Source organism: Rana temporaria, chromosome 6, assembly GCF_905171775.1.
Source record: "Rana temporaria chromosome 6, aRanTem1.1, whole genome shotgun sequence".
NCBI lineage: Eukaryota > Metazoa > Chordata > Amphibia > Anura > Ranidae > Rana > Rana temporaria.
Window position 1 is genome coordinate 53,763,749 of NC_053494.1, and position 27,891 is coordinate 53,791,639.

Sequence of the window (27,891 nt, forward strand, 5' to 3'; positions counted from 1 at the left end):
TGTCACGCTTTAAAATTGCGCACACTCATGGAATGGCGCCAAACTTCGGTACTTAAAAATCTCCATAGGCAACGCTATGGACCCGGCGTGACGTCATCACATCACGCCCGGGTCCTCCGACGGTCATAGAGATGACTGGTGACCATCTGGTCACCAGTCATCTCTATGCTTCCTTTCAGCGCCGGACGATTCGTTCTCTGGGCCCCCGATGGCACGGGAGAGCCTGGAGAAGCACCGGATGGCGGCGGGAGGGGGGGGATGTCCCCTCCCGCTGCCTATAAGAACGATCAAGCGGCGGAACCGCCGCTATGATCGTTCTTATGTTGCACAGAATCACCAGCAGAAGAGAAGGATATCTGAATAATGCCTCTAGCTGCAGGCATCATTCAGATATCCCCCCATAAAGCCCAGGACGTCATATGACATCCACCCGGAACGGTAGATGTCCTTTGTGGACGTCATATGACAATGGGCTGGTATTGAAGTGGTTAATTTCAAATGCTTTATCAGATTACTGGTATTGTAAGAGCTGATTTTTGTACCTCCTCTAGATAGTTTTGCAGAGCAAAGTTTACAGTCTGCCATCCGTGGGTTGTCCTTGTTAATTTTAAAATACTTCCACACAGCGGACATTCTGCTGGTGGCTCTGTGCGGTGTGCACTGAAAGGCGTTGATAATTTGCACTACCTTGGGTGAAAAAAGCAAAATAAAAAATTAAGCGTCCATTGTTAACTACTTCTATATCGGGCAGTGGCACTCTCACCCCCTTCCTGCCCAGGCCAATTTTCAGCTTTCAGCGCTGTCACACTTTGAGTGACAATTGCGCAAATGCTACACAGTACTCTAGTTTTGTTTTGTATCATTTTTTTTCACACAAATAGAGCTTATTTTGGTGGTATTCATTTTATTTAATCACTCCTGTGCCTTTTTTTTTTTTAACCAGAAAAATGAATAAGAAAGCCTTTTTAGGTTCCAGGAAAAGGGGACAGCTGCGCCAAGTAAATGAAAGATTAAATAGCATATATAAGTATATGATGAAGATTTGCGCAAATAAATAGTCCATAAAGAACCAGTCCTCCTTAAATGGCACCACAGTGACTCCATGTCCCTTACATTGGTGGTCAGTGAGAAGAATGCCCCTTACATTGGTGATGATCAGTGAAAAGAATGCCCCTTACATTGGTGGTCAGTGAGAAGAAGGCCTCTTACATTGGTGGTCAGTGAGAAGAAGACCTCTTACATTGGTGGTCGGTCGGAACTGGGAAGAATGCCCATTACATTGGTGGTCTGTGGGAAGCATGCCCAGGCCATTACATTGGTGGTCGGTGGGAAAAAATGCCCCTTACATTGGTGGTCGGTGGGAAGAATGCCCATTACATAATTGGTGGTCAGTGGGAAGAATGTTCCTTACATTGGTGATGATCAGTGAAAAGAATGGCTCTTACATTGGTGGTCGGTGGGAAGAATGCCCATTACTTTGGTGGTCGGTGGGAAAAAAATGCCCCGTACATTGGTGGTCGGTGGGAAGAATGCCCATTACATTGGTGGTCGGTGGGAAGAATGCCCATTACATTGGTGGTCGGTGGGAAGAATGACCCTTACATTGGTGGTCGGTGGGAAGAATGCCCATTACATTGGTGGTCGGTGGGAAGAATGCCCATTACATTCGTGGGTTGGTGGGAAGAATGCCCATTACATTGGTGGTCGGTGGGAAGAATGCCCATTACATTGGTGGTCGGTGGGAAGAATGCCCATTACATTGGTGGTCGGTGGGAAGAATGACCCTTACATTGGTGGTCGGTGGGAAGAATGACCCTTACATTGGTGGTCGGTGGGAAGAATGCACATTACATTGGTGGTCGGTGGGAAGAATGCCCATTACATTCGTGGTTGGTGGGAAGAATGCCCATTACTTTGATGGTCGGTGGAAAAAAAGCCCCTTACATTGGTGGTCGGTGGGAAAAAAATGCCCCTCACATTGGTGGTCGGTGGGAAGAATGCCCATTACATTGGTGGTCGGTGGGAAGAATGCCCATTACATAATTGGTGGTCAGTGGGAAGAATGTTCCTTACATTGGTGATGATCAGTGAAAAGAATGCCTCTTACATTGGTGGTCGGTGGGAAGAATGCCCATTACTTTGGTGGTCGGTGGGAAAAAAATGCCCCGTACATTGGTGGTCGGTGGGAAGAATGCCCATTACATTGGTGGTCGGTGGGAAGAATGCCCATTACATTGGTGGTCGGTGGGAAGAATGACCCTTACATTGGTGGTCGGTGGGAAGAATGACCCTTACATTGGTGGTCGGTGGGAAGAATGCCCATTACATTCGTGGTTGGTGGGAAGAATGCTCCTTACATTGGTGGTCGGTGGGAAGAATGCCCATTACATTGGTGGTCGGTGGGAAGAATGCCCATTACATTGGTGGTCGGTGGGAAGAATGCCCATTACATTGGTGGTCGGTGGGAAGAATGACCCTTACATTGGTGGTCGGTGGGAAGAATGACCCTTACATTGGTGGTCGGTGGGAAGAATGCCCATTACATTCGTGGTTGGTGGGAAGAATGCCCATTACTTTGATGGTCGGTGGAAAAAAAGCCCCTTACATTGGTGGTCGGTGGGAAAAAAATGCCCCTCACATTGGTGGTCGGTGGGAAGAATGCCCATTACATTGGTGGTCGGTGGGAAGAATGCCCATTACATTCGTGGTCGGTGGGAAGAATGCCCATTACATTGGTGGTCGGTGGGAAGAATGCCCATTACATAATTGGTGGTCAGTGGGAAGAATGTTCCTTACATTGGTGATGATCAGTGAAAAGAATGCCTCTTACATTGGTGGTCGGTGGGAAGAATGCCCATTACTTTGGTGGTCGGTGGGAAAAAAATGCCCCGTACATTGGTGGTCGGTGGGAAGAATGCCCATTACATTGGTGGTCGGTGGGAAGAATGCCCATTACATTGGTGGTCGGTGGGAAGAATGACCCTTACATTGGTGGTCGGTGGGAAGAATGACCCTTACATTGGTGGTCGGTGGGAAGAATGACCCTTACATTGGTGGTCGGTGGGAAGAATGCCCATTACATTGGTGGTCGGTGGGAAGAATGCCCATTACATTCGTGGTTGGTGGGAAGAATGCCCATTACTTTGATGGTCGGTGGAAAAAAAGCCCCTTACATTGGTGGTCGGTGGGAAAAAAATGCCCCTCACATTGGTGGTCGGTGGGAAGAATGCCCATTACATTGGTCGGTGGGAAGAATGCCCATTACATTTGTGGTCGGTGGGAATAATGCCCATTACATTCGTGGTTGGTGAGAAGAATGACCCTTACATTGGTGGTCGGTGGGAAGAATGCCCATTACATTCGTGGTCGGTGGGAAGAATGCCCATTACATTGGTGGTCGGTGGGAAGAATGCCCATTACATTGGTGGTCGGTGGGAAGAATGCCCATTAGATTGGTGGTCGGTGGGAAGAATGCCCATTACATTGGTGGTCGGTGGGAAGAATGCCCATTACATTCGTGGTCGGTGGGAAGAATGCCCATTACATTGGTGATCAGTGGGAAGAATGACCCTTACATTGGTGGTCGGTGGGAAGAATGACCCTTACATTGGTGGTCGGTGGGAAGAATGCCCATTACATTCGTGGTTGGTGGGAAGAATGACCATTACATTGGTGGTCGGTGGGAAGAATGCCCATTACATTCGTGGTTGGTGGGAAGAATGCCCATTACTTTGATGGTCGGTGGAAAAAAAGCCCCTTACATTGGTGGTCGGTGGGAAAAAAATGCCCCTCACATTGGTGGTCGGTGGGAAGAATGCCCATTACATTGGTCGGTGGGAAGAATGCCCATTACATTCGTGGTCGGTGGGAATAATGCCCATTACATTCGTGGTTGGTGAGAAGAATGACCCTTACATTGGTGGTCGGTGGGAAGAATGCCCATTACATTCGTGGTCGGTGGGAAGAATGCCCATTACATTCGTGGTCGGTGGGAAGAATGCCCATTACATTCGTGGCCGGTGGGAAGAATGCCCATTACATTGGTGGTCGGTGGGAAGAATGCCCATTACATTGGTGGTCGGTGGGAAGAATGCCCATTACATTGGTGGTCGGTGGGAAGAATGACCCTTACATTGGTGATCAGTGGGAAGAATGACCCTTACATTGGTGGTCGGTGGGAAGAATGCCCATTACATTCGTGGTCGGTGGGAAGAATGCCCATTACATTGGTGGTCGGTGGGAAGAATGCCCATTACATTGGTGGTCGGTGGGAAGAATGCCCATTAGATTGGTGGTCGGTGGGAAGAATGCCCATTACATTGGTGGTCGGTGGGAAGAATGCCCATTACATTCGTGGTCGGTGGGAAGAATGCCCATTACATTGGTGATCAGTGGGAAGAATGACCCTTACATTGGTGGTCGGTGGGAAGAATGACCCTTACATTGGTGGTCGGTGGGAAGAATGCCCATTACATTCGTGGTTGGTGGGAAGAATGACCATTACATTGGTGGTCGGTGGGAAGAATGCCCATTACATTCGTGGTTGGTGGGAAGAATGCCCATTACTTTGATGGTCGGTGGAAAAAAAGCCCCTTACATTGGTGGTCGGTGGGAAAAAAATGCCCCTCACATTGGTGGTCGGTGGGAAGAATGCCCATTACATTGGTCGGTGGGAAGAATGCCCATTACATTCGTGGTCGGTGGGAATAATGCCCATTACATTCGTGGTTGGTGAGAAGAATGACCCTTACATTGGTGGTCGGTGGGAAGAATGCCCATTACATTCGTGGTCGGTGGGAAGAATGCCCATTACATTCGTGGTCGGTGGGAAGAATGCCCATTACATTCGTGGCCGGTGGGAAGAATGCCCATTACATTGGTGGTCGGTGGGAAGAATGCCCATTACATTGGTGGTCGGTGGGAAGAATGCCCATTACATTGGTGGTCGGTGGGAAGAATGACCCTTACATTGGTGATCAGTGGGAAGAATGACCCTTACATTGGTGATCAGTGGGAAGAATGACCCTTACATTGGTGGTCGGTGGGAAGAATGCCCCTTTACAGATAGCGAAAACATTCATTGGGTTTACTATTTTGCGAGTTGGAAATGAGTCAATGCTGCTTTTTTCACATTGCATTTTAAACTTCAATTAAGCACTATAGGTGTAATACAGAATAACTGTCAGTGGGTGGCACTGTTCTCCTTAAGAGTTAATTCTTATCTTCTTCTTCATGAGAGAAAGGCAGCCTCCCCCTGGGCCATGCTTGCTGAGCTTATCAAAACTGAACTTTGCTTAAAAAAATCGGATCTAAAATAAAATGCAAATCTACATAAATTGATCAATTTCTTTTAAATGAATAACGTTATTTAGAATAAAACTATACAGTATTACATTCCTAAAGTACAATTGATAATGCTCTATTTTTTATGTGACTCCATACTGACACAGAACATGCAATGCTAGACAAGTCAGTGACACACGGCACGCAATTACTTCTGGCAACTGCAGTACACATAGCTTGCAACTGTGATAGTGTGCACTACTTACTGTACAGTATTCAACTATTCATTCAGCTTGCATCACTTCACTTCACACAATCTTACTTGCTTACAGGGCTGCCTGCTACGATGTTCGTCCTGCTCGTTCTGTTCTCCGCCTGCTCTCCTCCCACTCTCCGCCCACTATTAGCACACTCTCAGGACAGTCTCAGCCCCTCTCCGCCCACTCTCCACCCCTCTCATCATTTAGCAGCACGATCTCCGCTGCTCTCTCCACCCCTTCTCAGCCCCCGCTCTCCGCCCCCTCTGTGCACCCATTTGATGTAAGGTTGTTTAAAACAAATACCAGCAATTAGGAAGATGATCTTTGTCGCTCTCTCCAGTCCACCCCTTCTCAGCTGCCGCTCTCCGCCCCCTCTCTTCACCCGCTCGAGGTAAGGAAAACATACCAATGAGGATGATCTTTTCTGCTCTCTCCACCCCTTCTCAGCTGAGGGTCTCTGCCCCCTCACTGCACCCGCTCACCGCCCACTCTCAGCCCGCTCGAGTTAAGAAAAAAAAAAGTATCGGCAGAAGCATCGGGAGCATTTGCGCGAGTACAAGTACTCGCGCAAATGCTCAGTATCGGTACCGATACCAGTATCGGGACAACCCTAATATATATATATATATATATATATATATATATATATATATATATATACATATATATACATATATATATATATATATATATATATATATATATATATATATCACACACACAGTACAGACCAAAAGTTTGGACACACCTTCTCATTCAAAGAGTTTTCTTTATTTTCATGACTATGAAAATTGTAGATTCACACTGAAGGCATCAAAACTATGAAGTAACACATGTGGAATTATACCTAACAAAAAAGTGTGAAACAACTGAAAATATATTTCATATTCTAGGTTCTTCAAAGTAGCCACCTTTTGCTTTGATTACTGCTTGGCACACTCTTGGCATTCTCCTGATGAGCTTCAAGAGGTAGTCACCTGGCGCAACACCCCATCACTCTCCTTCTTGGTCAAATAGCCCTTACACAGCCTGGAGGTGTGTTTGGGGTCATTGTCCTGTTGAAAAATAAATGATGGTCCAACTAAACGCAGAGGTGATCAAATACCACCAAAAGAAAGCTATATTTGTGGGGAAAAAAGGACAAAAATTTCAGATGGGCACAATGTTGTATGACTGAGTAATTGTCATTCAAATTGTGAGAGCACCGAAAGTTGAAAATTGATCTGGTTAGGAAGGGGGTTTAAGTGCCCAGTGGTCAAGTGGTTAAAATCCAGTAATGCACTGTCTCGCCCTGCTCTGCACATGCTCAGTTCTCTATTCTCAGCCCTGTAACCAAAACCAGAGCCCCTAGAGACTGATCACCTGACCGCTTTACTGTTGCTGAAGGGAGAAGAAAGCAACAGGAATGATACAGACTGTGTGGAGGGGACACAGATTAGGGAGGCAGTATTCTGGCCTGGTTATTGGCTGCTCATGTTTGTGCACTGGGAGTAAAGGAAGAAGGTTTTATGTTTTCCCCCATAGGTGGAAGTATCAGGTATTTCCGAAGGGCTCCAGCAAATTAACAGAATGGTAGAGGAAGCATGACAAAGGTAAGTATTGGTGGAAGAGGGGTGATGGGCTAACAAGGGAACCTGTTGTGCCCCGTACACACGACCTTGGATGTTTTTTTCCGATGGAATTCCGCTCAAGCTTGGCTTGCATACACACGGTCACCCAAAAGTTCTCTGAACTTTCGACCATCAAGAACGCGGTGACATACAACACTACGACGAGCGGAGAAAGTGAAGTTCAATGCTTCAGAGCATGCGTCAAATTGTTCATGAGCATGCGTTGGAATTGCCACAAGCGATCGAAATTTTTTCCGCTGGAAAAATAAAGAACCTGCTCTCAATCTTTTGCTGACGGAAATTCCAACAGCAAAATTTCGATGGAGCGCATACACGGTCGGAATCTCCGACGAAAACTCACATCAGACTTTTGCTGGCAGAAATTCCGACCGCGTGTACGGGGCATTACTTTGTCCTAAAGTGTTTTACCACGCATTAACGTAACGCTTGGTTGGCTTTGTGATGTCTCCTTTTGCATGAAACCTCAGGTGAGTATGCTTTGTGCATTTTCAAATTGTACATTTAAAGGAAAGGAACATTTTGGTTCCTTTGAGTATACAAGGATGTCTAATAAACCAGACTTGGCTCACCAGGATCTATTGATAATATCACTTTTAGGTGGTCTGAACCCAGACGCGGCAATGTTCAAAAGTTGTTTGTTTTATAGAATTATGCTTGTTATGATATAAAAAAATAAATAAATATATATATATATATATATATATATATATATATATATATATATATATAAATAAATGTATTTATTTATTTTTCATTAATCTGTGTTCAAATTTTTATTTTATTTTTACAGATGAAATCAAGAAACTGTGTGCCACACATTTCAACAACATCTTCTTCTTGGATTAACCAGCCTGAATGGACAGTGCGTGACAGACATTTTTTTCAGAATATCAGTCATAATATTGACTGGAATGACTGTTGTAAGGCAATAGTTGCCTTGTAAGAATCTACTTTCTACATGGAGGCTCAGTAATCAGAACGTTTTTAGATTTTAAATATTTATCTGATCCGATCGCTCTTTGAACAAGCGCATTACATTTCTGTTACAGCCGTATGACCGCCAACAATAAATTCACTAATCATTGTTATACTTTTAACTGCCTAATAAGCTTAATAAGCTGTGTGTTAAACTGATACCTTTCCAAGAAATATTTCTTGCTTTACAAGTGACAGAATAAGAAATGTACTTACATTTCATTGCCAAAAAAAACAGTATTCATTTGACGTTGGATTTTACTTACAAGGCCATCAAAGCTCATCAAACAAATGTTCCTATAATAAGACAATCCCAATTATCGGATACCAAAATAGGGGGCAATGGGCTTGCTGAGAATGGTTGTGGGTTTGGGAAAGTAGTTGTGACAGATGAACATGGATTACAGTGGGCTGGGAGAACTTAAAGGATATCAATACGTATAAAATATATTTGTCTCCTATGTTGGCTCCTACATATACAGTAAAACCTTGGTTTGAGAGCGTTTTGCAAGACGAGCTACATTTTTAAATACATTTTTATTTATACAAGCCATTTTCTTGATATTCATATTGCTACACTTAGAGGCGCCTCTCTTCTCTTTTATACTCTGTTGCTCCTGCTGGATTTTGCTTCTAATCCCCTTGTGGAGGCTTCCATTTGTGGATGGACATTTTATGGTTACACATTGCTATAATCTTTTTATATGGACTATAAACTGAAGGACTTATGACTAAATGGTTGGGGAACGAATCATTTGAGTTTCCATTATTTCTAATGGGGAAATGTGCCTTGATATACAAGTGCTTTGGATTGCAAGCATGTTTCCGGAACAAATTATGCTCGCAATCCAAGGTTTTATTGTATTTTAAAGGAGAACACTTCAATGTATAAAGTATCAGTAAACTGATAATACCCTGTTTCCCCGAAAATAAAACCTACCCCTAAAATAGGACCTAGCGTAATTTTCCAGGAGGACTGCAATATAAGCCCTACCCGAAAATAAGCCCTAGTTTAAAATGCTTGTAAAATCCTATAACCCACTCTATTACAGTAGTGTACAATGTGTGTGTTTCTGTAATATAAATGCAGGGAAGAGCGCTCCGGCAGGTCACAAAAGCGCAGAGCGGTGCTATAATGAAGGTATTTGGCACAATTATATTACAGAAATACACACATTGTACATTATATACTACAGTAATAGTGGATTACAAGATTTTACAAGCATTTTAACTAAGTTCACACTGGGGATTCCTAACAGGCAGGTAGAGAGAGGGGAAGAGAAGACAGCACATTACATAGTAAGACCTACCCCAAAAATAAGCCCTACTGTGTCTTTTGTTGCCAAAATTAATATAAGACCCAGGCTTATTTTCGGGGAAACACGGTACACTAGACTGGTTTATGTATATCTGACCATCACAACTATTAGCATTCTAGTTAAAGCAGTTCTCCACCCTAAAGTGGAGTCCCGCTGATCGGAACCCTCCCCCCCTCCGGTGTCACATTTGACACCTTTCAGGGGGAGGGGGGTGCAGATACCTGTCTAAAGACAGGTATTTGCACCCACTTCCGGCCACACGAGACGGGCATTCCGTCACATCCCGTCTGTCGCCCGTTGTGTGCTGGGAACACTCGGCTCCCAGCACACAGCGGGAGCCAATCGGCTGGCGCGGCGCGACTCGCGCATGCGCCGTAGGGAACCGGGCAGTGAAGCCGCAGCGCTTCACTTCCTGGTTCCCTGAGCGTGGATGGCGGGGGGAGCAGCAGAGAGACGAGCGATCGCTCGTGCTCTGCTGCGATCGGCGCTGGACTCCAGGACAGGTAAGTGTCCTAATATTAAAAGTCAGCAGCTGCAGTATTTGTAGCTGCTGGCTTTTAATATTATTTTCCCGTGGCACATCCGCTTTAAGGATATTTTATACATGGTTACATTGGTCCAGCCTGGACCAATATAACTGCTCATATACCTTATCTAGCTGATGCCCCTGGAAGCTGGAAATCACTGAAGTAGACACCACTACCCCTGTTATCTCCACTTGTTCCTTGGTTTTGCACCAAGCAGCTGCTTTGCTGCATTCTAAAAACAGGAGGTTGTCCGCTTGGCATGGGTGCAATTTAGTAAATGCTTTGCGTTATCTTAACCACTTAAGGACCGCCTCCTGCACATATAGGTCGGCAGAATGGCACGGGACCCGCGGACCCGATCGCGGCTGGAGTCCCGCGATCGGTCCCCAGAGCTGAAGAACGAGGAGAGCTGTGTGTAAACACAGCTTCCCCGTTCTTCACTGTGGCGCTGTCATTGATCGTGTGTTCTCTGATATAGGGAAACACGATCAATGATGTCAAAAATAAAAACCGCAGAGGTGATCAAATACCACCAAAAGAAAGCTCTATTTGTGGGAAAAAAAGGACGCCAATTTTGTTTGGGAGCCACGTCGCACGACTGCGCAATTGTCAGTGCCGAATCGCAAAAAATGTCCGGGTCCTTTACCTGCATTTTGGTCCGGGCATTCTCTGATTGGATGGAGTGGAGATTGAGACATCACCGCCCCCCTTTTCTTTATCGTTACATCACGGGACACAGAGCGGCATTCATTACTATATGGGTTATATGGAGTACCTTCAGGTGATGGACACTGGCAATCTCAAACAGGAAATGCCCCTCCCTATATAACCCCCTCCCATAGGAGGAGTACCTCAGTTTTTACGCCAGTGTCTTAGGTGTTGGTCATGGTTTAGCTTGCCTCCGCATCCTTGGGATTAGGTGAGCTAACCGGTTCTGTCCAAAGGCCTCAGCGCTAAAGTGGTCAGTAACCGGACCCCAAACCCTTGGGGTGTAGCCCATAATGCTTTTCTTTTTAGAGAGCTGGACCCTGGGCCCAGAACTTAGAAACCTTTGGGTGCCTAATGTTTCTGTTGCCAGAGTGCTATATGGGCCCAGGACAGTGGATCCTTCATAGGAACCCAGGGCCTGAAGGTCTAGACATCCCCACGGAGATGGGGGAAGATTGGGCCTCTTGCTTGGCAAAGCCCTGCGGCATGGAGCAGGTAAGTGAGGGGAAAACTTGCGGAACTTGGTTCTTAGCAGGTTTTTTCTGGGGGGTCACAGGGGACATGCCTAAAGTTATGCGCTGCATCTGGCAAACTAGTCACATATCTTAATGATAGGATGGCTCTATGTGTATTTTTTCCCCATAAGAAGTGACCTCCCTTGTAGTGTTGGAAAAGCATTTGAGTAGGGCCTGTGTAATATAAAGTGTATGTGTGTGTCAGAGAGCTATGCTTACCTGCAAGCCTCCAGGCGATGCTCCATCAGTCTTCCTCCTCAGAGCCTGCAAAGCAGGCAAAACGCTGACCTCCTCGTGGTTCCAGCTGGAGCAGAGAGGCTCCCTTCCCCCCAACCCCCCCCCCTATCGGCGGGCGCGCGTTCACGTGTTATAGGCGCAATTCGCGCCGTTTAGCTGAGGGGGGAAGGGCGGGTCAGTGGTTTAAGGAAGGGGCGGCCCTTCCTTTTCGTTCCAAACAGCATTCGATACATTGGAACTGGGGAGGAAAGACCAGAGCGGCAGCACGGGGCGCCGAGGACACACAGTGGCCAAAAAGAATATTGCAGTCTTCAGAAGACTGTTTTCAAGCCTAGAAATAGGCTGTTTCTTTCTATCTCATAGTTTTTCTTGCAATACTACTCAGGGGGACAGAATGATTTTTCTTTCCTGGATTTGAAACAAAAAACAAAAAAAGGAAAAAAAAAAAAAAAAAAAAGTCATCTAGGGGAGAGGAAGCATTTTTCATCCCCCAAACAGGTGTTTGGGCAATTAACTTTTATAGTTCGAAGTACCAATAGGTAGCAGGTGTACCTCGGTATTGTACCATGGCATCCGGGTCAGAGGGTACAAGAGGTGGGGATTCCCCCAGAGAGTCTGAGGTCTCGGACAAAGCTATGCCGCTGCTTTCCCCACAGGGAGCCTTGGGGCCATCGGGATCTGGGGCTGGAGCTGGCGCGGGTCAGTCCAACCCTAAGATGGTCACGGACGAGGTATTACTCACCTCTTTAAGAGAGATGGAGAAAAGAATGGGAAAAATGATAGCCACAGCTATGCGGGGCAGTAAACGGATTAGATTTCCGTCGCCCGAGCGTGGACCCTCAGAAGAGGAGGTCCTTTCCTCAGGGGAATTGGACGATCTCTTGGACAAGGACCAAGTAGGTTCAGGGATCGAAGATCCGGATACAGAGGAGTCTGGAGCAGTCTCCCAAGGGGAGGGCTGGTGGATTCAAGCCTTAACGGACTTGGTCCATAATGCATTCAACTTGCCAGTACCAGATCTCCAGGTATCGACGGTTTCAGCTTTGGGCTCACTGAGGGCGCCTCAAAGCAATGCAGTGTTTCCGATCCACCCTCTATTAGAGGGAGTTTTGTTCCAAGATTGGAACAAGCCAGATAAAATCTTCTTACCACCTAAAAGATTCTCTGCCCTATATCCTATGGAAGATAAATTTTCCAAGAAATGGGCTACTCCTGCAGTGGACGCAGCCATCTCATGTGTTAACAAGTCGTTAACATGCCCTGTAGAAAACATACAGGTATTCAAGGATCCAGTTGATAAACGCTTGGAAGCACTACTTAAGAACTCCTTCACTACGGCAGGGGCAGTAGTACAGCCAGCGGTGGCTGCGATTGGGGTTGCTCAAGCATTATCGGATCAAATTAAGCAGATGCTTAAACTTATTCCTGCCCAGCAGGCAGAAGAATTTTCGGATGTCCCTAGGGCCATATGTTTTACAGTAGACGCAATTAAGGATTCTATCCAGCAAGCGTCACGTTTATCGTTATCCCTTATCCATATGAGAAGACTCTTATGGTTAAAGAGCTGGGAGGCCGAGCCCCCATGCAAGAAGCTCCTGGTAGGGTTTCCCTTCTATGGAGAACGACTCTTCGGAGAAGACCTAGATAAATACATTCAGACCATTTCAAACGGCAAAAGTACTCTCTTGCCAACTAAGAAGAAGTTTCAGGGGCCTGCGTTTAAACGACAGTACTCCCCTGGGCAGGGGCCCTCTAATGCCAAACAGTATCGACGGCCTCCTGCGAAAGCAAAATTCGGCTTCAACAACAAGTCTCAAGGACAGGCTGCTAGAGGCAGAAAGCAGTGGTTTCGCAAACCAGCAAAACCAGCCCCCAAGCCCTTATGAAGGGGCGCCCCCACCCACGAAGGTGGGGGGAAGGCTGCGACTCTTTTCAGAGGTTTGGGAAGCCAGCATTCCCGACGAGTGGGTACGGTCTTCCGTGGCCACGGGCTACAAATTAGATTTCCTAAAGTTTCCTCCTCCTCATTTCCAGGAGTCGAGGATTCCAAACGATCCGGAGAAGGGAGCCGCATTAATGTCGGCATTAAATCATCTACTTTCCCAGGAAGTAATAGTAGAGGTACCAGTCCTGGAACAGGGACTAGGTTTCTACTCCAACCTATTCATCATCCCGAAGTCCAATGGAGATGTCAGGCCAATTTTGGACCTAAAGATGGTAAATGCATACCTAAAGATCCGCTCATTTCGGATGGAATCCGTGCGGTCAGCAGCTGCCACACTCCAAAAGGACGACTTCATGGCGTCCATAGACATAAAGGATGCCTACCTTCATGTTCCAATTTATCAGCCACATCAAAAATATCTACGCTTCATGGTGGCTTCGCGTCACTTCCAATTCGTGGCGCTTCCCTTCGGGTTGGCTACGGCCCCCCGGGTGTTCACGAAGGTCCTAGCTCCAATCCTAGCCAAACTAAGGATCCAAGGGGTCACGATCCTAGCATACCTGGACGACCTCCTAGTCATAGATCACTCGTCTCCCGGCTTGGGGCGAGCAGTGGCCCTCACGGGCCAATACCTCGAGAAGTTCGGCTGGGTCCTAAATCGAGAAAAGTCAGCTTCCTGCCCACAAGGCAGTTGGAATATCTCGGCATGAGATTAGACACAGAACAACAAAGAGTGTTTCTACCTCTGAGGAAGGTCAAAGCCATCAAGGAATTAATCCTACTGGTTCTAAGCAAAAAGGAACCGACTATTCGCCTATGTATGAGGTTACTAGGCAAGATGGTGGCCACATTCGAGGCGGTACCATACGCCCAGAGTCACACTCGCATCCTGCAGGCAGCCATCCTGTCAGCATGGAGCAGAAGGCCACAGGCCTTGGATATCCCGTTGCCGCTCTCATCAAGAGTCCGACAAAGTCTGTGTTGGTGGTTAGATCCTCAGAACCTACTGAAGGGGAGATCTTTCAGCCCAGTGGCTTGGAAGATAGTGACCACAGACGCCAGCCTGACAGGCTGGGGAGCAATTTTGGATGGTTGCACTCGCCAAGGTACTTGGGCAAAGCTAGAGGAGCAGTTGCCCATCAACATCTTGGAGCTCAGAGCTGCTCGACTAGCCCTCAGGGCTTGGACGTCAAAATTGCAGGGGTTCCCGGTGAGAATTCAATCAGACAATGCCACGGCCGTGGCATACATAAATCACCAAGGGGGAACCAGGAGTCAAGCCGCTCAGAGAGAGGTAAGCTTGATTCTCCTATGGGCAGAGGCTCATGTGCCCTGCATATCGGCAATATTCATTCCCGGAGTGGACAACTTTCAGGCGGACTTCTTAAGCCGCCAGACTCTATGGCCGGGGGAATGGTCTCTGCATCCACAAATCTTTCAAGCACTCTGCCAAAGATGGGGAGTGCCGGACGTGGATGTCATGGCATCGAGACTCAACAAGAAGCTAGACAGGTTCATGTCCCGCTCAAGGGATCCGATGGCCTGCGGAACCGATGCGCTGGTTTGCCCTTGGCATCAGTTCAAACTTCTTTATGCGTTTCCCCCGCTTCAGTTACTACCCCGCCTGCTGCGCAGGATCAGGGTGGAGCACATACCAGTCATCCTGGTAGCTCCAGCATGGCCCAGAAGGGCATGGTACTCACTAATCTTAAAGATGGTAGTGGGAGACCCTTGGACTCTTCCTCTACGGCCAGACCTGCTATCGCAAGGTCCGATCCTCCACCCTGCCTTACGGCATCTAAATTTGACGGCCTGGAAGCTGAAGCCCTGATTCTCAGGGGTAGAGGTCTGTCTCAGAAAGTAATCTCTACCCTAATCAGAGCCAGGAAACCAGTCTCTAGGGTGATTTATCACAGGGTCTGGAAGGCCTATGTAGGCTGGTGTGAGTCCAAGCTATGGCTTCCTCGCAAATTCACCATTGATAGAGTTTTAAGTTTTCTCCAGCTAGGAGTGGATAAAGGATTGGCATTAAGCACAATCAAAGGACAGATTTCTGCTCTGTCAGTGTGGTTTCAGCGGCCGCTGGCCACCCACTCGCTGGTTAAGACCTTCCTTCAAGGGGTCTTACGTATTAAACCTCCAGTTAAATCCCCGCTTTGCCCGTGGGATTTAAACCTTGTTCTGTTAACTTTACAGAAACAACCGTTTGAGCCGTTGGCTGAAATTCCTTTGGTTTTACTGACAAGGAAGTTAGTATTTTTGGTCGCCATAGTTTCCGCAAGAAGAGTATCGGAACTGGCGGCCTTATCCTGTAAGGAACCATATCTTATTTTTCATAAGGACAGGGTCGTTCTCCGCCCTCATCCTTCCTTCCTACCGAAGGTTATATCCAGTTTTCATTTAAACCAGGATTTGGTATTACCATCCTTCTTCCCTAAACCTACTTCCAGAAAGGAAGGGTTGCTGCATACCTTGGATATCGTCAGGGCCATGAAGGCCTATCTTAAAGCTACAAATAAGATCCGGAAAACAGATGTGCTGTTCATATTACCGGATGGGCCCAAGAAAGGGCAGGCAGCTGCAAAGTCCACCATTTCTAGGTGGATTAAGCAATTAATCACTCAGGCCTACGGCTTGAAAGGGTTGCCTCCTCCAGTATCATTAAAGGCTCATTCTACTAGGGCCATGGGCGCCTCCTGGGCAGCACACCACCAGATCTCTATGGCTCAAGTTTGCAAGGCGGCAACCTGGTCTTCTGTCCAGACGTTTACAAAATTCTACCAGTTGGACGTAAGAAGGAATTCTGATACAGCCTTTGGGCAGGCAGTGCTGCAGGCTGCAGTTTGAGACCCTCGGATTCCGGGGGCTCCTCTTTTTTGAGTTAAATTTAAAATTTAAGATTATTTTTCTCAACTGAGTTGGATTTATTATGATTTGAGTATTCTCTAAATTAAATCCTTTTGTCTTGGAGATGTTCTCCCTCCCCTCATTGTAAGCATTGCTTTGGGACATCCCATATAGTAATGAATGCCGCTCTGTGTCCCGTGATGTAACGATAAAGAAAAAGAGATTTTTAATACAGCTTACCTGTAAAATCTTTTTCTTGGAGTACATCACGGGACACAGAGCTCCCACCCCTCTTTTGAGGACCATTTTGGGAGGCATACTGCTTGCTACAAAACTGAGGTACTCCTCCTATGGGAGGGGGTTATATAGGGAGGGGCATTTCCTGTTTGAGATTGCCAGTGTCCATCACCTGAAGGTACTCCATATAACCCATATAGTAATGAATGCCGCTCTGTGTCCCGTGATGTACTCCAAGAAAAAGATTTTACAGGTAAGCTGTATTAAAAATCTCTTTTTTCTGTCCAATGAGATAAAGGTTTGCATTCATTCAGAAAATGCAAAGCATTCTCTGAATGGCGCGTGCCAAGTAACTGACCTCCTGCTCAGCATGGGATCTGGAAGCTAGTGGAGATAAGAGAGTAGCATAACCTAAAGTGGTGCCGTACCCACACTGTATGGGTTAACTGCTTGTTTTTGTCTGGGGGATTGGAGAGCCAAGATATTCTCACACAATCCTCTGATCCACCCAGAGCAAGACCAGTTCCTGTAGCTTCTGCAACACCTAACCCCCCCCCCTTGCGGTCCAGTGGACTTGTGCAGTGGGCTGCTCCTGACATAATCACATCCATAGACCGGCTTTGGATGTGAAGATATCAGGAACAGTCCACCGCTGGTCATGGGGAGCGTCGTTTTCCAATGGATCAGGTGAGTACAGGCTCTGTGTTCACCCGAAGACAAATTGAGCAGTTAACCAATGCAGTGCGGGGAAAAACTCCACTTCATGGGAAAAAAAATATTTGCCTGGAGTTGAGCTTTAATGCTTTGCAGTTCCCAGGGGCATTGGCCAGGTAGGTATGGTATATACATAGTTGCACTGGTCTAAGCTGGACCAAAGTAACTATGTCTACAATACCTATACCTAAAATTCTTCAAATAATGTGAATACCCCCAAATAATTCAGTTCAGGTGTTTCCAGTGACAAACAAAAAGCAAGGGGCAGGGGAACTGGCCAGCAGTGCATAGCCCCAGAGGGATTGTTATAAAGCCTTCTGCACAGCGGTGGTGTTTCCAGTGAATGTTGCAAAGAGATTTTAGACAATTTTGCACTTCCGACCTTGAAGCAACAGTTTGGCAGAAGGCACTTTTCTGTTCAGAGATGACTGTGCCCCTTTGCATGACGCCAGATCCATAAAGACAAGGAGACAAGGTTTGATAACTTATGTGTGGAGGAACTCAAGTGGCCTGTCAGAGCCCTGATTCTGTTGAAAATCTTTAAAGGTGTTGTAAAGATTCCTGTTTTACTTTTAATGCATCCTATGCATTAGGGTGAAAAAACATTTGATGATTACAGGCTCCCTAGCTTACCCCCCCCCCCCCTTTACCTAACTGAGCCCTTGAAAGTCCTGGTCTTCTCTGCTCTTTATTGGATAGATAGCAGCGCAGCCATTGGCCCCCACTGCTATCAATCAAATCTAATGACGTGGGCGCCGGGCGGGCAGGGCAGAGTCCCGCATTCGTGTCTATGGACGCAAATGCAGAACTCGGAAGTGTGCCCACAAGGTAACCCCCTTTTGGAAAGCGCTTCCCAGAGGGGGTTATCTGAGGCGGGGAGGAGCCGGGACAGCCGCCGAGGGGCCCCAGAATACGGCGTTTGGGGCCACTCTGTGCAAAACGAGCTGCACAGTGGAGGCAAGTATGACATGTTTGTTATTTTAAAAAAAATGAACCTTTAATACCCCTTTAACCACTTAAGGACCCCTTCACGCCGATTTACGTCGGCAGAATGGCACGGCTGGGCACATCATCGTATATGTACGTTGCCCTTTAAGCCCAGTCGTGGGGTCGCGGGCGCGTGCACGCGACCCGGTCCGAAGCTGCCGCGGGACTCGCGGAACCGATCGCCGCTGGAGTCCCGCGACCGGTTCCCGGAGCTGAAGAACGGGGAGAGCCGTGTAAACACAGCTTCCCCGTTCTTCACTGTGGCGCCATGATCGATTGTGTGTTCCCTTATATAGGGTTTTGCAATCGATGACGTGATACCTACAGCCACACCCCCCTACAGTTGTAAACACACATGAGGTCACACATAACCCCTTCAGCGCCCCCTTGTGGTTAACTCCCAAACTGCAATTGTAATTTTCACAGTAAACAATGCATTTTTTGCTGTGAAAATGACAATGGTCCCAAAAATGTGTCAAAATTGTCTGAAGTGTTCGCCATAATGTCCGCCATTAGTAGTAAAGAAAAAAATTTTTTTTATAAAAATGCAATAAAACTATCCCCTATTTTGTAAACGCTATCAATTTTGCGCAAACCAACCGATAAACGCCTATTGCGATTTTTTTTTTTTTTTTTTACCAAAACTAGGTAGAAGAATATGTATCGGCCTAAACTGAGGAAAAAAAAAGTTTTTTTTATATATTTTTGGGGGATATTTATTATAGCAAAAAGTAAAAAATATTGCATTTTTTTCAAAATTGTCGCTTTATTTTTGTTTATAGCGCAAAAAATAAAAACCGCAGAGGTGATCAAATGCCACCAAAAGAAAGCTTTATTTGTGGGAAAAAAAGGACACCAATTTTGTTTGGTAGCCACGTCGCACGATCGCGCAATTGTCAGTTAAAGCGACGCAGTGCCAAATCGCAAAAACTGTCCGGGCCCTTTAGCTGCCTAAAGGTCCGGGTCTTAAGTGGTTAAGGTGAATTGGAACAGCCAACCAGGTCTTCTCATCCAATATCAGCACCAAGCCTCAAAATGCTCTTTTGCCACAAACTCTCTCAGGGGCTTTCCAAAATATTGTAGAAAGCCTTCCTAGAATAGTGGGGGCTGTTTTGCAAATGTGGTGGGGGGGGGGGGCAACTCCACTTTAAAGTCCATGGTTTTGGGTTGGGGTGTACTGCAGGCTCATATAGGCGTAATAGACATCAGAAAACTTTTGCCCCTGTAAATTGGTTGTATAAACGTTAATATTTCTTTTATATTGAGTTTTATCTGCAATAGTACCCCCAATGGATGTTGCAAATCATTTACAACAGGTGAGACTATCTTCCTCTAATAAAAGTAATGGAGGTTTTTTTTATTATTATTATTTATTTGAAGCCATTTATAAAAGAAGATACACAAATTGATTCTACTCTTTTGCTACTTTCAATATAGAATTTTGTATTTTGCCTGCCGTTTTCTTGTGGTTATTTAAAACCTTTTAAGATCTTAATTAACTTAGTAACTTAAGATGCATGGTGGTCCCTGTACTTAAAGGGGTTGTAAAGGTACAATTGTTTTCCCTAAATAGCTTCCTTTACCTTAGTGCAGTCCTCCTTCACTTACCTCATCCTTCCATTTTGCTTTTAAGCCTAGGTTCACACTGCTGCAAATTCAAAATCGCGGTAAAATGCGCGATTTTACCGCGATTTTGCCGCGATTTCGGCCGCAATTTAATGTAAATCGCGGCCCGAAATCGCAAAAAGTAGTACAGGAACTACTTTTTGAAATCGCAGATGCGGCGTTGCACTGATTAGGACAGTGCCATTGCCGACAATTGCCGCCGATTTGAGATGCGATTTGACATGTCAAATCGCATCTCAAATCGTTCCAAATCGTACCCAGTGTGAACCAGGGCTAAATGTCCTTATTTCTTCTGAGAAATCCTCACTTCCTGTTCTTCTGTTTGTAACTCCACACAGTAATGCAAGGCTTTCTCCCTGGTGTGGAGTGTCGTTCTCGCCCCCTCCCTTGGTCTACAGGAGAGTCAGGACGCTCTCTACATTGCAGATAGAGAAAGGAGCTGTGTGTTAGTGCGCGTCCTGACTCTCCTGTAGTCCAAGGGAGGGGGCGAGCACGACACTCCACACCAGGGAGAAAGCCTCACATTACTGTGTGGAGTTACAGACAGAAGAACAGGAAGTGAGGATTTCTCAGAAGAAAGAAGGACATTTAAAAGCAAAATGGAAAGATGAGGTAAGTGAAGGAGGACTGCACTTGGGGATGGAAGATTGCAACTAAAAGCAGCCGCCAGCACAAAGGACCTTTCTCACTGAATGTAAGTACTGTCCCTTGTGCTGATTTACAAAAAGTAACTAAACTTTGGTTTTTATGACATAAGAATAGTGGGGACAATCCACAAAAGGGATACGCCGTCGTATCCCTGTTTCTATCTATGGAACTGATCCACAGAATCAGTTTCTCATAGATTGGGAGAAGATCCGACATGTGTAAGGGACTTACACTATCGGATCTTAGGATGCAGTACCGCAGCCGCCGCTGGGGGCATTTCTCGTCGAAATGCCGCTTCGGGTATGCAAATTAACACTTACGGAGATCCACGAAGCTTTTCAGCTTCGTTTTTTCTCCGTAAGTATTAGTTTGCCGTCGCAATATTAGGGCTGCTTTTAAAAGGCTTAAACTGTTTACACCTTGTAAAAGTAGACCCTTCTATCCCGCGTCGCTGTCTTTTTTTTTTTTTTTTGCCGCAACTCGTTTTTTTTTTTTTTTTTTTTCGCCGCAACTCGTTTTTTTTTTACGCCCGTCGCGATTCTCAAAACCCGGCGCAACGTAAAACCGCGCAAATCACGTCGGGAGCATGCACAAGTACGTCAGGAGCGGGAGCGCGCATAATTTAAATGGGACTCGCCCCATTAAATTAGGAACGCCTTGCGCTGGACGGATTTAAGTTACACCGCTCAAAATTTCTAGGTAAGTGCTTTGTGGATCGGGCACTTAGGTAGAGATTTTGTGGCGGTGTAACTTAAATGCCAAAAGTTACGTTGCGCTGGGTTTTTGAGGATAAGGCCCACTGTGCCTTAAAATAGTATTCACAAGCCTTGAAATTTTCCACATTTTGTCATGTTACAACTGAAAACCTAAATGTATTTTTTTGGGATTATATTTGATAGACCAACACAAAGTGGTACATAATTATGAAGTGGAAGGAAAATGAGAGATAGTTTTCCATTTTTTTTTTTTTTTTTTACAAATAAATATCTAAAAAGTGTATATTCAGCTCCCTTTACTCTGATACCCCTAACTAAAATCCAGTGGAACCAATTGCCTTCAGAAGTCACCTAATTAGTAAATAAATAGAGTCCACCTGTGTGTAATTTTATCTCAATATAAATACGGCTGTTCTGTGAAGCCCTCCAAGGTTTGTTAGAGAACCTTAGTGAACAAATGCCATTGTGAATGCCAGGGAACACACCAGACAGGTCAGAGATGAGGTTGTGGAGAAGTGTAAAGCAGGATTGGGTTATAAAAAAATAAAATAATAATAATAATCCCAAGTTTTGAACATCTCACAGAGGACTGTTTAATCCATCATCTAAAAATGGAAAGAGTACGGCACAACTGCAAATCTACCAAGACATGGCCGTCCACCTAAACTCACAGACTGGGCAAGGAGATCATTAATTAGAGAAGCAGCCAAGAGGCCCATGGTAACTCTGGAGGAGCTGCAGAGATCCACAGCTCAGGTGGGAGAATCTGTCCACAGGACAATTATTAGTTGTGCACTCCACAAATCTGGCCTTTATGGAAAAGTGGCAAGAAGAAAGCTATTGTTGAAAGAAATAAGGTGAAAATAGTGCAGTGCTTGCAATTTAAGGTCTACAGGGACCTTGTGATAGGTCCTAAATGCACAAAGTGACCAACAGGAAACTGTAATAAAAATGAATAAATACACAGTGCTTATGACACTTAGGGCCAGATTCACGTAGATCAGCGGATCTATAGATCCGCTCGATCTACGTGATTTAAGATCCGCTCCCGCAAGTTTGAGAGGCAAGTGGCTAATTCACAAAACACTTACCTCCAAACTTGCGGCGGCGGATCCTAAATCCCCCGGCGGAATTCAAATTCCGCGGCTAGGGGGAGTGTACTATTTAAATCAGGCGCGTTCCCGCGCCGATTTAAATGCGCATGCGCCGTCCGGGGAATTTCCCGGCGTGCATTGCTCCCACTGACATCGCTAGGACGTCAGTGGTTTCGACGCTTACGTAAACGACGTCCATCCGTATTCTAGAACGACTTACGCAAACGACGTTAAAAAATTCAAATTCGACGCGGGAACGCCGGCTATACTTAACATTGGCTGCGCCTGATAAAAGCAGGGGTAAGTATACGACGGGTACGCCGCTACGGAAACGTCGTAAGAAGACTGCGTCGGGTCCGCGTACGTTCGTGAATTTGCGTATCTCGCTGATTTACATATTATTCAAGGTAAATCAGCGGGAACACCCCCAGCGCCATTTTTAAATTGAAAAAAAGATCCGACAGTGTAACACAGTTACACCTGTCAGATCTTAGCCCTATCTATGCGTATCTGATTCTATGAATCAGGCGCATAGATAGGACCAGTGTAAGTCAGAGATACGATGGTGTATCTGTAGATGCATCGTCGTATCTCTTTGTGAATCTGGCCCTTAGAGTCGGTTCACACAGGGGCAACACGACTCTGGCCACGACTTTGTGAGGCAACCTTGACACAACCTGAGCGCGCATCACAGCGCGACTTCAAGTCGCCTCCAGGACAGGCGACTTTCCAGTGGCCAATCAAACAACAATCAGCTCTGTCATTTTCTCAACAGCGCGACTTGGGGCGACTTCAAGTCGGATCCCAAGTTGCCCCTGTGTGAACCGGCTCTTAAAGTGGAGTTTCCATCCCAAATTTTTTTTTTTTCATTATTGTGCTCATTAGACCTAAAAAAGAAAAAAAAAATTTTTACTCACCTGGAAATGCCTGTTGCTATGCGGTCCCATAGCAACATACATGATTTTGCGCAGTGCAGCTACCCTGTAGCAGTAAATGTGACAGTTGGCAAGTGGATAAACAACCTTATTGGGGGTTCAGGACAGTTATGCCGCGTACACACGATCAGTCAAACTGATGAGAACGGTCTGATGGACCGTTTTTATCGGACCAAACCGATCGTGTGTGGGCCCCATCGGTTATTTATCCATAGGTTAAAAAAAAGCAATCTTGTTTAAAATTTAACTGATGGATACCTAACCGATAGAAAAAAAAACAATCGTTTGTAGGCACGTCCATCGGTCGAAAATCCACGCATGCTCAGACTAAATTAGGGGACGGGAGCGCTCGTTCTGGTAAAACTAGCATTCGTTATGGAGCTAGCACATTCATCACGCTGTAACAGACAGAAAATCGCGAATCGTCCTTTACTAACACAAAATCAGCTAAAGCAGCCCCAAGGGTGGCGCCATTGGATTTGAACTTCCCCTTTATAGTGCCGTCTTACGTGGTTTACGTCACCGCGTTCTGACACAATCGTTTTTTTAACCGATGGTGTGTAGGCACGACTGACCATCAGTCAGCTTCATCGGTTAACCAATGAAAACGGTCCATCAGTGATCTTCCAATGTTTGAACACTCCTGTTTTATAAGGTTGTTACTGAATACAAGCTATTTGTTGATCACTGTTTAGTGCTGAAAATGTGTGACTGCAGAGCCATCTAGTGTCATTTATCTGGTATGGCTGATTGTCACTGTTCCCTTCAGGGAAACCTGTACAGCAATAGTATACACGCTGACATCTCTGTGAAAGTTCTAATTGTCTGTGTTTTTGCTGATCCTGTTACTGTACTTCAAGCATGCAGCAACTCAAGAGGCAAGTCACAACTCGTGATCTGCAACTTGGTCAGAAACTCAGAAAATAGGAAAGCTAAAAAATGAGCATAATAGCCAGGTAACAAGCATTTTCACAAGGCGTAAGCAATGGCCTACATTTTTTTTTTTTTTTTTATAACCTTCCTTTCCTAAAGCACTCACATTTTTTACCACAGACTTTGACAACATTCTGTACCCCAAATGGGCTTAGTTTAATAGCCCTACCAGGAAGATATATATACTGTACATAGGCGTGCGCACAGGGTGTGCCGGGTGTGCCCAGGCACACCCTAATCACCCCATGTGCATTAGTGTTATCGCTCTGTGTAGCAACAGAAACATGGGAAAGATCTCCCTCTTACCGGTTCTGCCATAAGGTAAGTGTTTATGCTCTTCTCTTTCACTGTGCCAGCAGAGAGATCAATGTGCCGGGGTCATATATATGTAGATACATACACATGCATGTGTGTTTGAGCTTAAAGCGGAGGTTCACCCAAATAACATCTATATCAGACCAACTTCTTTATACTTCTAACATGTACAGTCCGCATTTTTTTAGGCTGCCCCCCGTATTGCGTAGGCGCGTCACGAGTCACAGCGTTTCCGAAAGAAGCCGAACATGCATTGCTGCGAGTCGGCTCTATACGGCGCCTGCGCAGTTAGCTCTACACGGCTCCTAGTCGGTGCGCAGGCACCGTATAGAGCCGACTCGCAGCTCTGCATGTTCATGTTTTTTTCGGAAACGCGTGACGCGCCTACGCAATACGGGGGCGGGGCCTTATTCGCCGGGGGGAACTTTTTCTGAAAGGACGTCAATCATCTGGGCGACCTCCCAGATGACATTCCTCCTCAGCATAGAAACGCCTACTCCCGCGGAGAGAAGTACCCGGAAGCCGGATTGAAAATATAGATTATAAGGTATGTACAGCCTAAAAAAATAAAAAAAAATGCGGACTGTACATGTTAGAAGTATAAAGAAGTTGGTCTGATATAGATGTTATTTGGGTGAACCTCCACTTTAAGGGTGCACGCCCTAATGCATGAGGCTGGGCACACCTATGTATACATACACACATTAGGGTCAATTTTGGATGAGGCTGATTGACCTACCAATATAATTTTGGATTGTGACATTGGGCCAAATCCTCAAAGATCCTGCCTAACTTATCTTTTCCCATTTAAGTTACACTGCCTTAAAATTTCTACCTAAGTGCCCGATCCACAAAGCACTTACCTAGAAATTTCAGGCTGTGTAACTTAAATCCGGCCGGCGTAAGGCGTTCCTCTTCATCAGGGGGCGATTCCCATTTAAATGAGGCGCGCTCCCGCGCCGGCCGTACTGTGCTTGCGCAAAGTTACGTTACGCCGAGTTTTGTGGATCGCGCCGGGTAAAAAAAAGTTGCGTCGGAAAAAAAAATTGACAGCGTCGCTCGGCATGCATTCCTGAGAGGGAGAACTCCATGCCAATTTTCAAATAAAAAACCGGCATGGGTCCCCCCCCCCAGGAGCATACCAGGCCCTTAGGCCCTTAGGGCCCCCCCTACGCCGAAAATTTGACGTAGGGGGTCCCCCTACAATCCATACCAGACCCGTATCCAAAGCACGCTACCCGGCCGGCCTGGAATGGGAGTGGGGACGAGCGAGCGCCCCCCCCCTCCTGAGCCGTACCAGGCCGCATGCCCTCAACATGGGGGGGTTGGGTGCTCTGGGGCAGGGGGGCGCACTGCGGGCCCCCCCACCCCAGAGCACCCTGTCCCCATGTTGATGAGGACAGGACCTCTTCCCGACAACCCTGGCCGTTGGTTGTCGGGGTCTGCGGGCGGGGGCTTATCGGAATCTGGGAGTCCCCTCAAATAAGGGGGCCCCCAGATACCGGCCCCCCACCCTAAGTGAATGGATATGGGGTACATCGTACCCCTACCCATTCACCTGGAGGCAAAGTGATAGTTATTAAACACACGACACAAGGGTTTTTAAAATCATTTATTAGTCTGCTCCGGAGGCCCCCCCTGTCTTCTTTAGCTCTAATACCAGGGGGGTCTTCTTCTTCCGCTCTCCGGGGGGGGTCTTCTCCGCTCTCCGGGGGGGTCTTCTCCGCTCTCCGGGGGTCTTCTTCTATCTTCGCCGCTCTCCGCTGTTGACTCGGCGCACCCCGGTTCTTCTCCAGCTGTCCGGTGCCTTCTCCTTCAGCGCTGGCTGCCTGCTATCTTCGTGTGTTAGCTCAATTACTAGCAGGCAGCCAGCGCGGTCTTCTGTGACGTCATCTTCTTCTCTTCTCTTCTTCTCCCTTCTTCCGATGTTGACCCGACGCCTCTTCTCGCTGCAATGATGGAAGCGCGCCTTGCATCCGATTTATATATCCGATTACATATCCATTCACTTAGGGTGGGGGGCCGGTATCTGGGGGCCCCCTTATTTGAGGGGACTCTCAGATTCCGATAAGCCCCCGCCCGCAGACCCCGACAACCAACGGCCAGGGTTGTCGGGAAGAGGTCCTGTCCTCATCAACATGGGGACAGGGTGCTCTGGGGTGGGGGGGCCCACAGTGCACCCCCCTGCCCCAGAGCACCCAACCCCCCCATGTTGAGGGCATGCGGCCTGGTACGGCTCAGGAGGGGAGGGGGGCGCTCGCTCGTCCCCACTCCCATTCCTGGCCAGCCGGGTAGCGTGCTTTGGATACGGGTCTGGTATGGATTGTAGGGGGACCCCCTACGTCAAATTTTCGGCGTAGGGGGGGTCTCCTTACAACCTATACCAGACCTAAGGGCCTGGTATGCTCCTGGGGGGGAACCCATGCCGGTTTTGATTTTACAAATTGCCGTGGAGTTCTCCCTCAGGAATGCATACCAAATGCCGTCGCTTGAATGTGCTTTTACATGGTGTTACTAACTTTCCACATTGTAAAACCAGCCCTAATTTTGCGCAAGCAAATCGGAACTTACGCAGAAACCACAATGCTTAAAAGCTTTGTGGATCTGCTTAAGTCCTCATTTGCATACTCAAAGCGGCATTTCAATGAGAAATGCCCCCAGCGGCGGATGCGGTACTGCATCCTAAGATCTGACAGTGTAAGTGTCTTACAGATGTCAGATCTTCTGCCTAACTTTGGAAAAATCCTTTTGAGGATCGTTTCCAAAGTTAGGCACAGAGATAAGCAGGCTGAAGAGCAGTTCCGCCTGCGTATCTCTTTTGAGAATTTGGCCCATTGAGATTAAGCATGCAGAGGAAACCAAGGAGAGCATAAACTATTAAAGAAGATAATGTTCCCTTTAGATCCAAACACTTGTTGATGCTCCTTACTGAGGAAAATCTCTGAACCAACAGATAAGAGGGAAGACCGTAGGGCGCAATCTAAGTGTAGCATAAAAAGTACATTTATAAAAAAAAAAAAAAAAAAAAGACAAATGGCAACTCTTATATATAAAAACAAGAAGCACTTGTCATCTAGCCTCAGTTGGGCATAGCTGTCATCCCAGAGATGGTGGTACTTATCCAGACCAGGAAGTAGGAAACACATGACACAGGCATGGGCGTCGGCTCCATAGGACAAGGGGGGTCGTTTGCCCCCCCTGGAATCGCCAGGGAGAGCCAGGAGCAGGGCCGAACTAAGCAGTGACTGCAGCGCTCCCCTCCTCTCTAGTTGTCCCTTATTTAGAGTGCCTGTCCCTCTTCTAGAATCAAATCCATTTGTCCCTCATTCCAAAAGGTTCCTCTTTTAGACCTGAAATAAATATACTGTCAATATAGTGTAGTGTTTCAGTCAAGGGAAAGGGGTGATGTGTAATGTAAAGGGGTCCAGTGATGCAGGGT

The 27,891-nt window shown here is 46.6% G+C and overlaps 1 protein-coding gene across 2 annotated transcripts in view; it reads left to right on the plus strand.

Moving 5' to 3' along the window:
- Positions 1-8,271, plus strand: part of CCZ1 (CCZ1 homolog, vacuolar protein trafficking and biogenesis associated) — a 92,809-nt gene extending 84,538 nt beyond the window's left edge. For both annotated transcript variants that reach the window (XM_040356803.1, XM_040356801.1), the window contains exon 16: positions 7,965-8,271. In XM_040356803.1, the coding sequence (XP_040212737.1) occupies positions 7,965-8,020 (56 nt within the window). In that variant the 3' untranslated portion in view covers positions 8,021-8,271. The remainder of the gene's footprint in view (positions 1-7,964) is intronic.
- Positions 8,272-27,891: the final 19,620 nt, after the last annotated feature.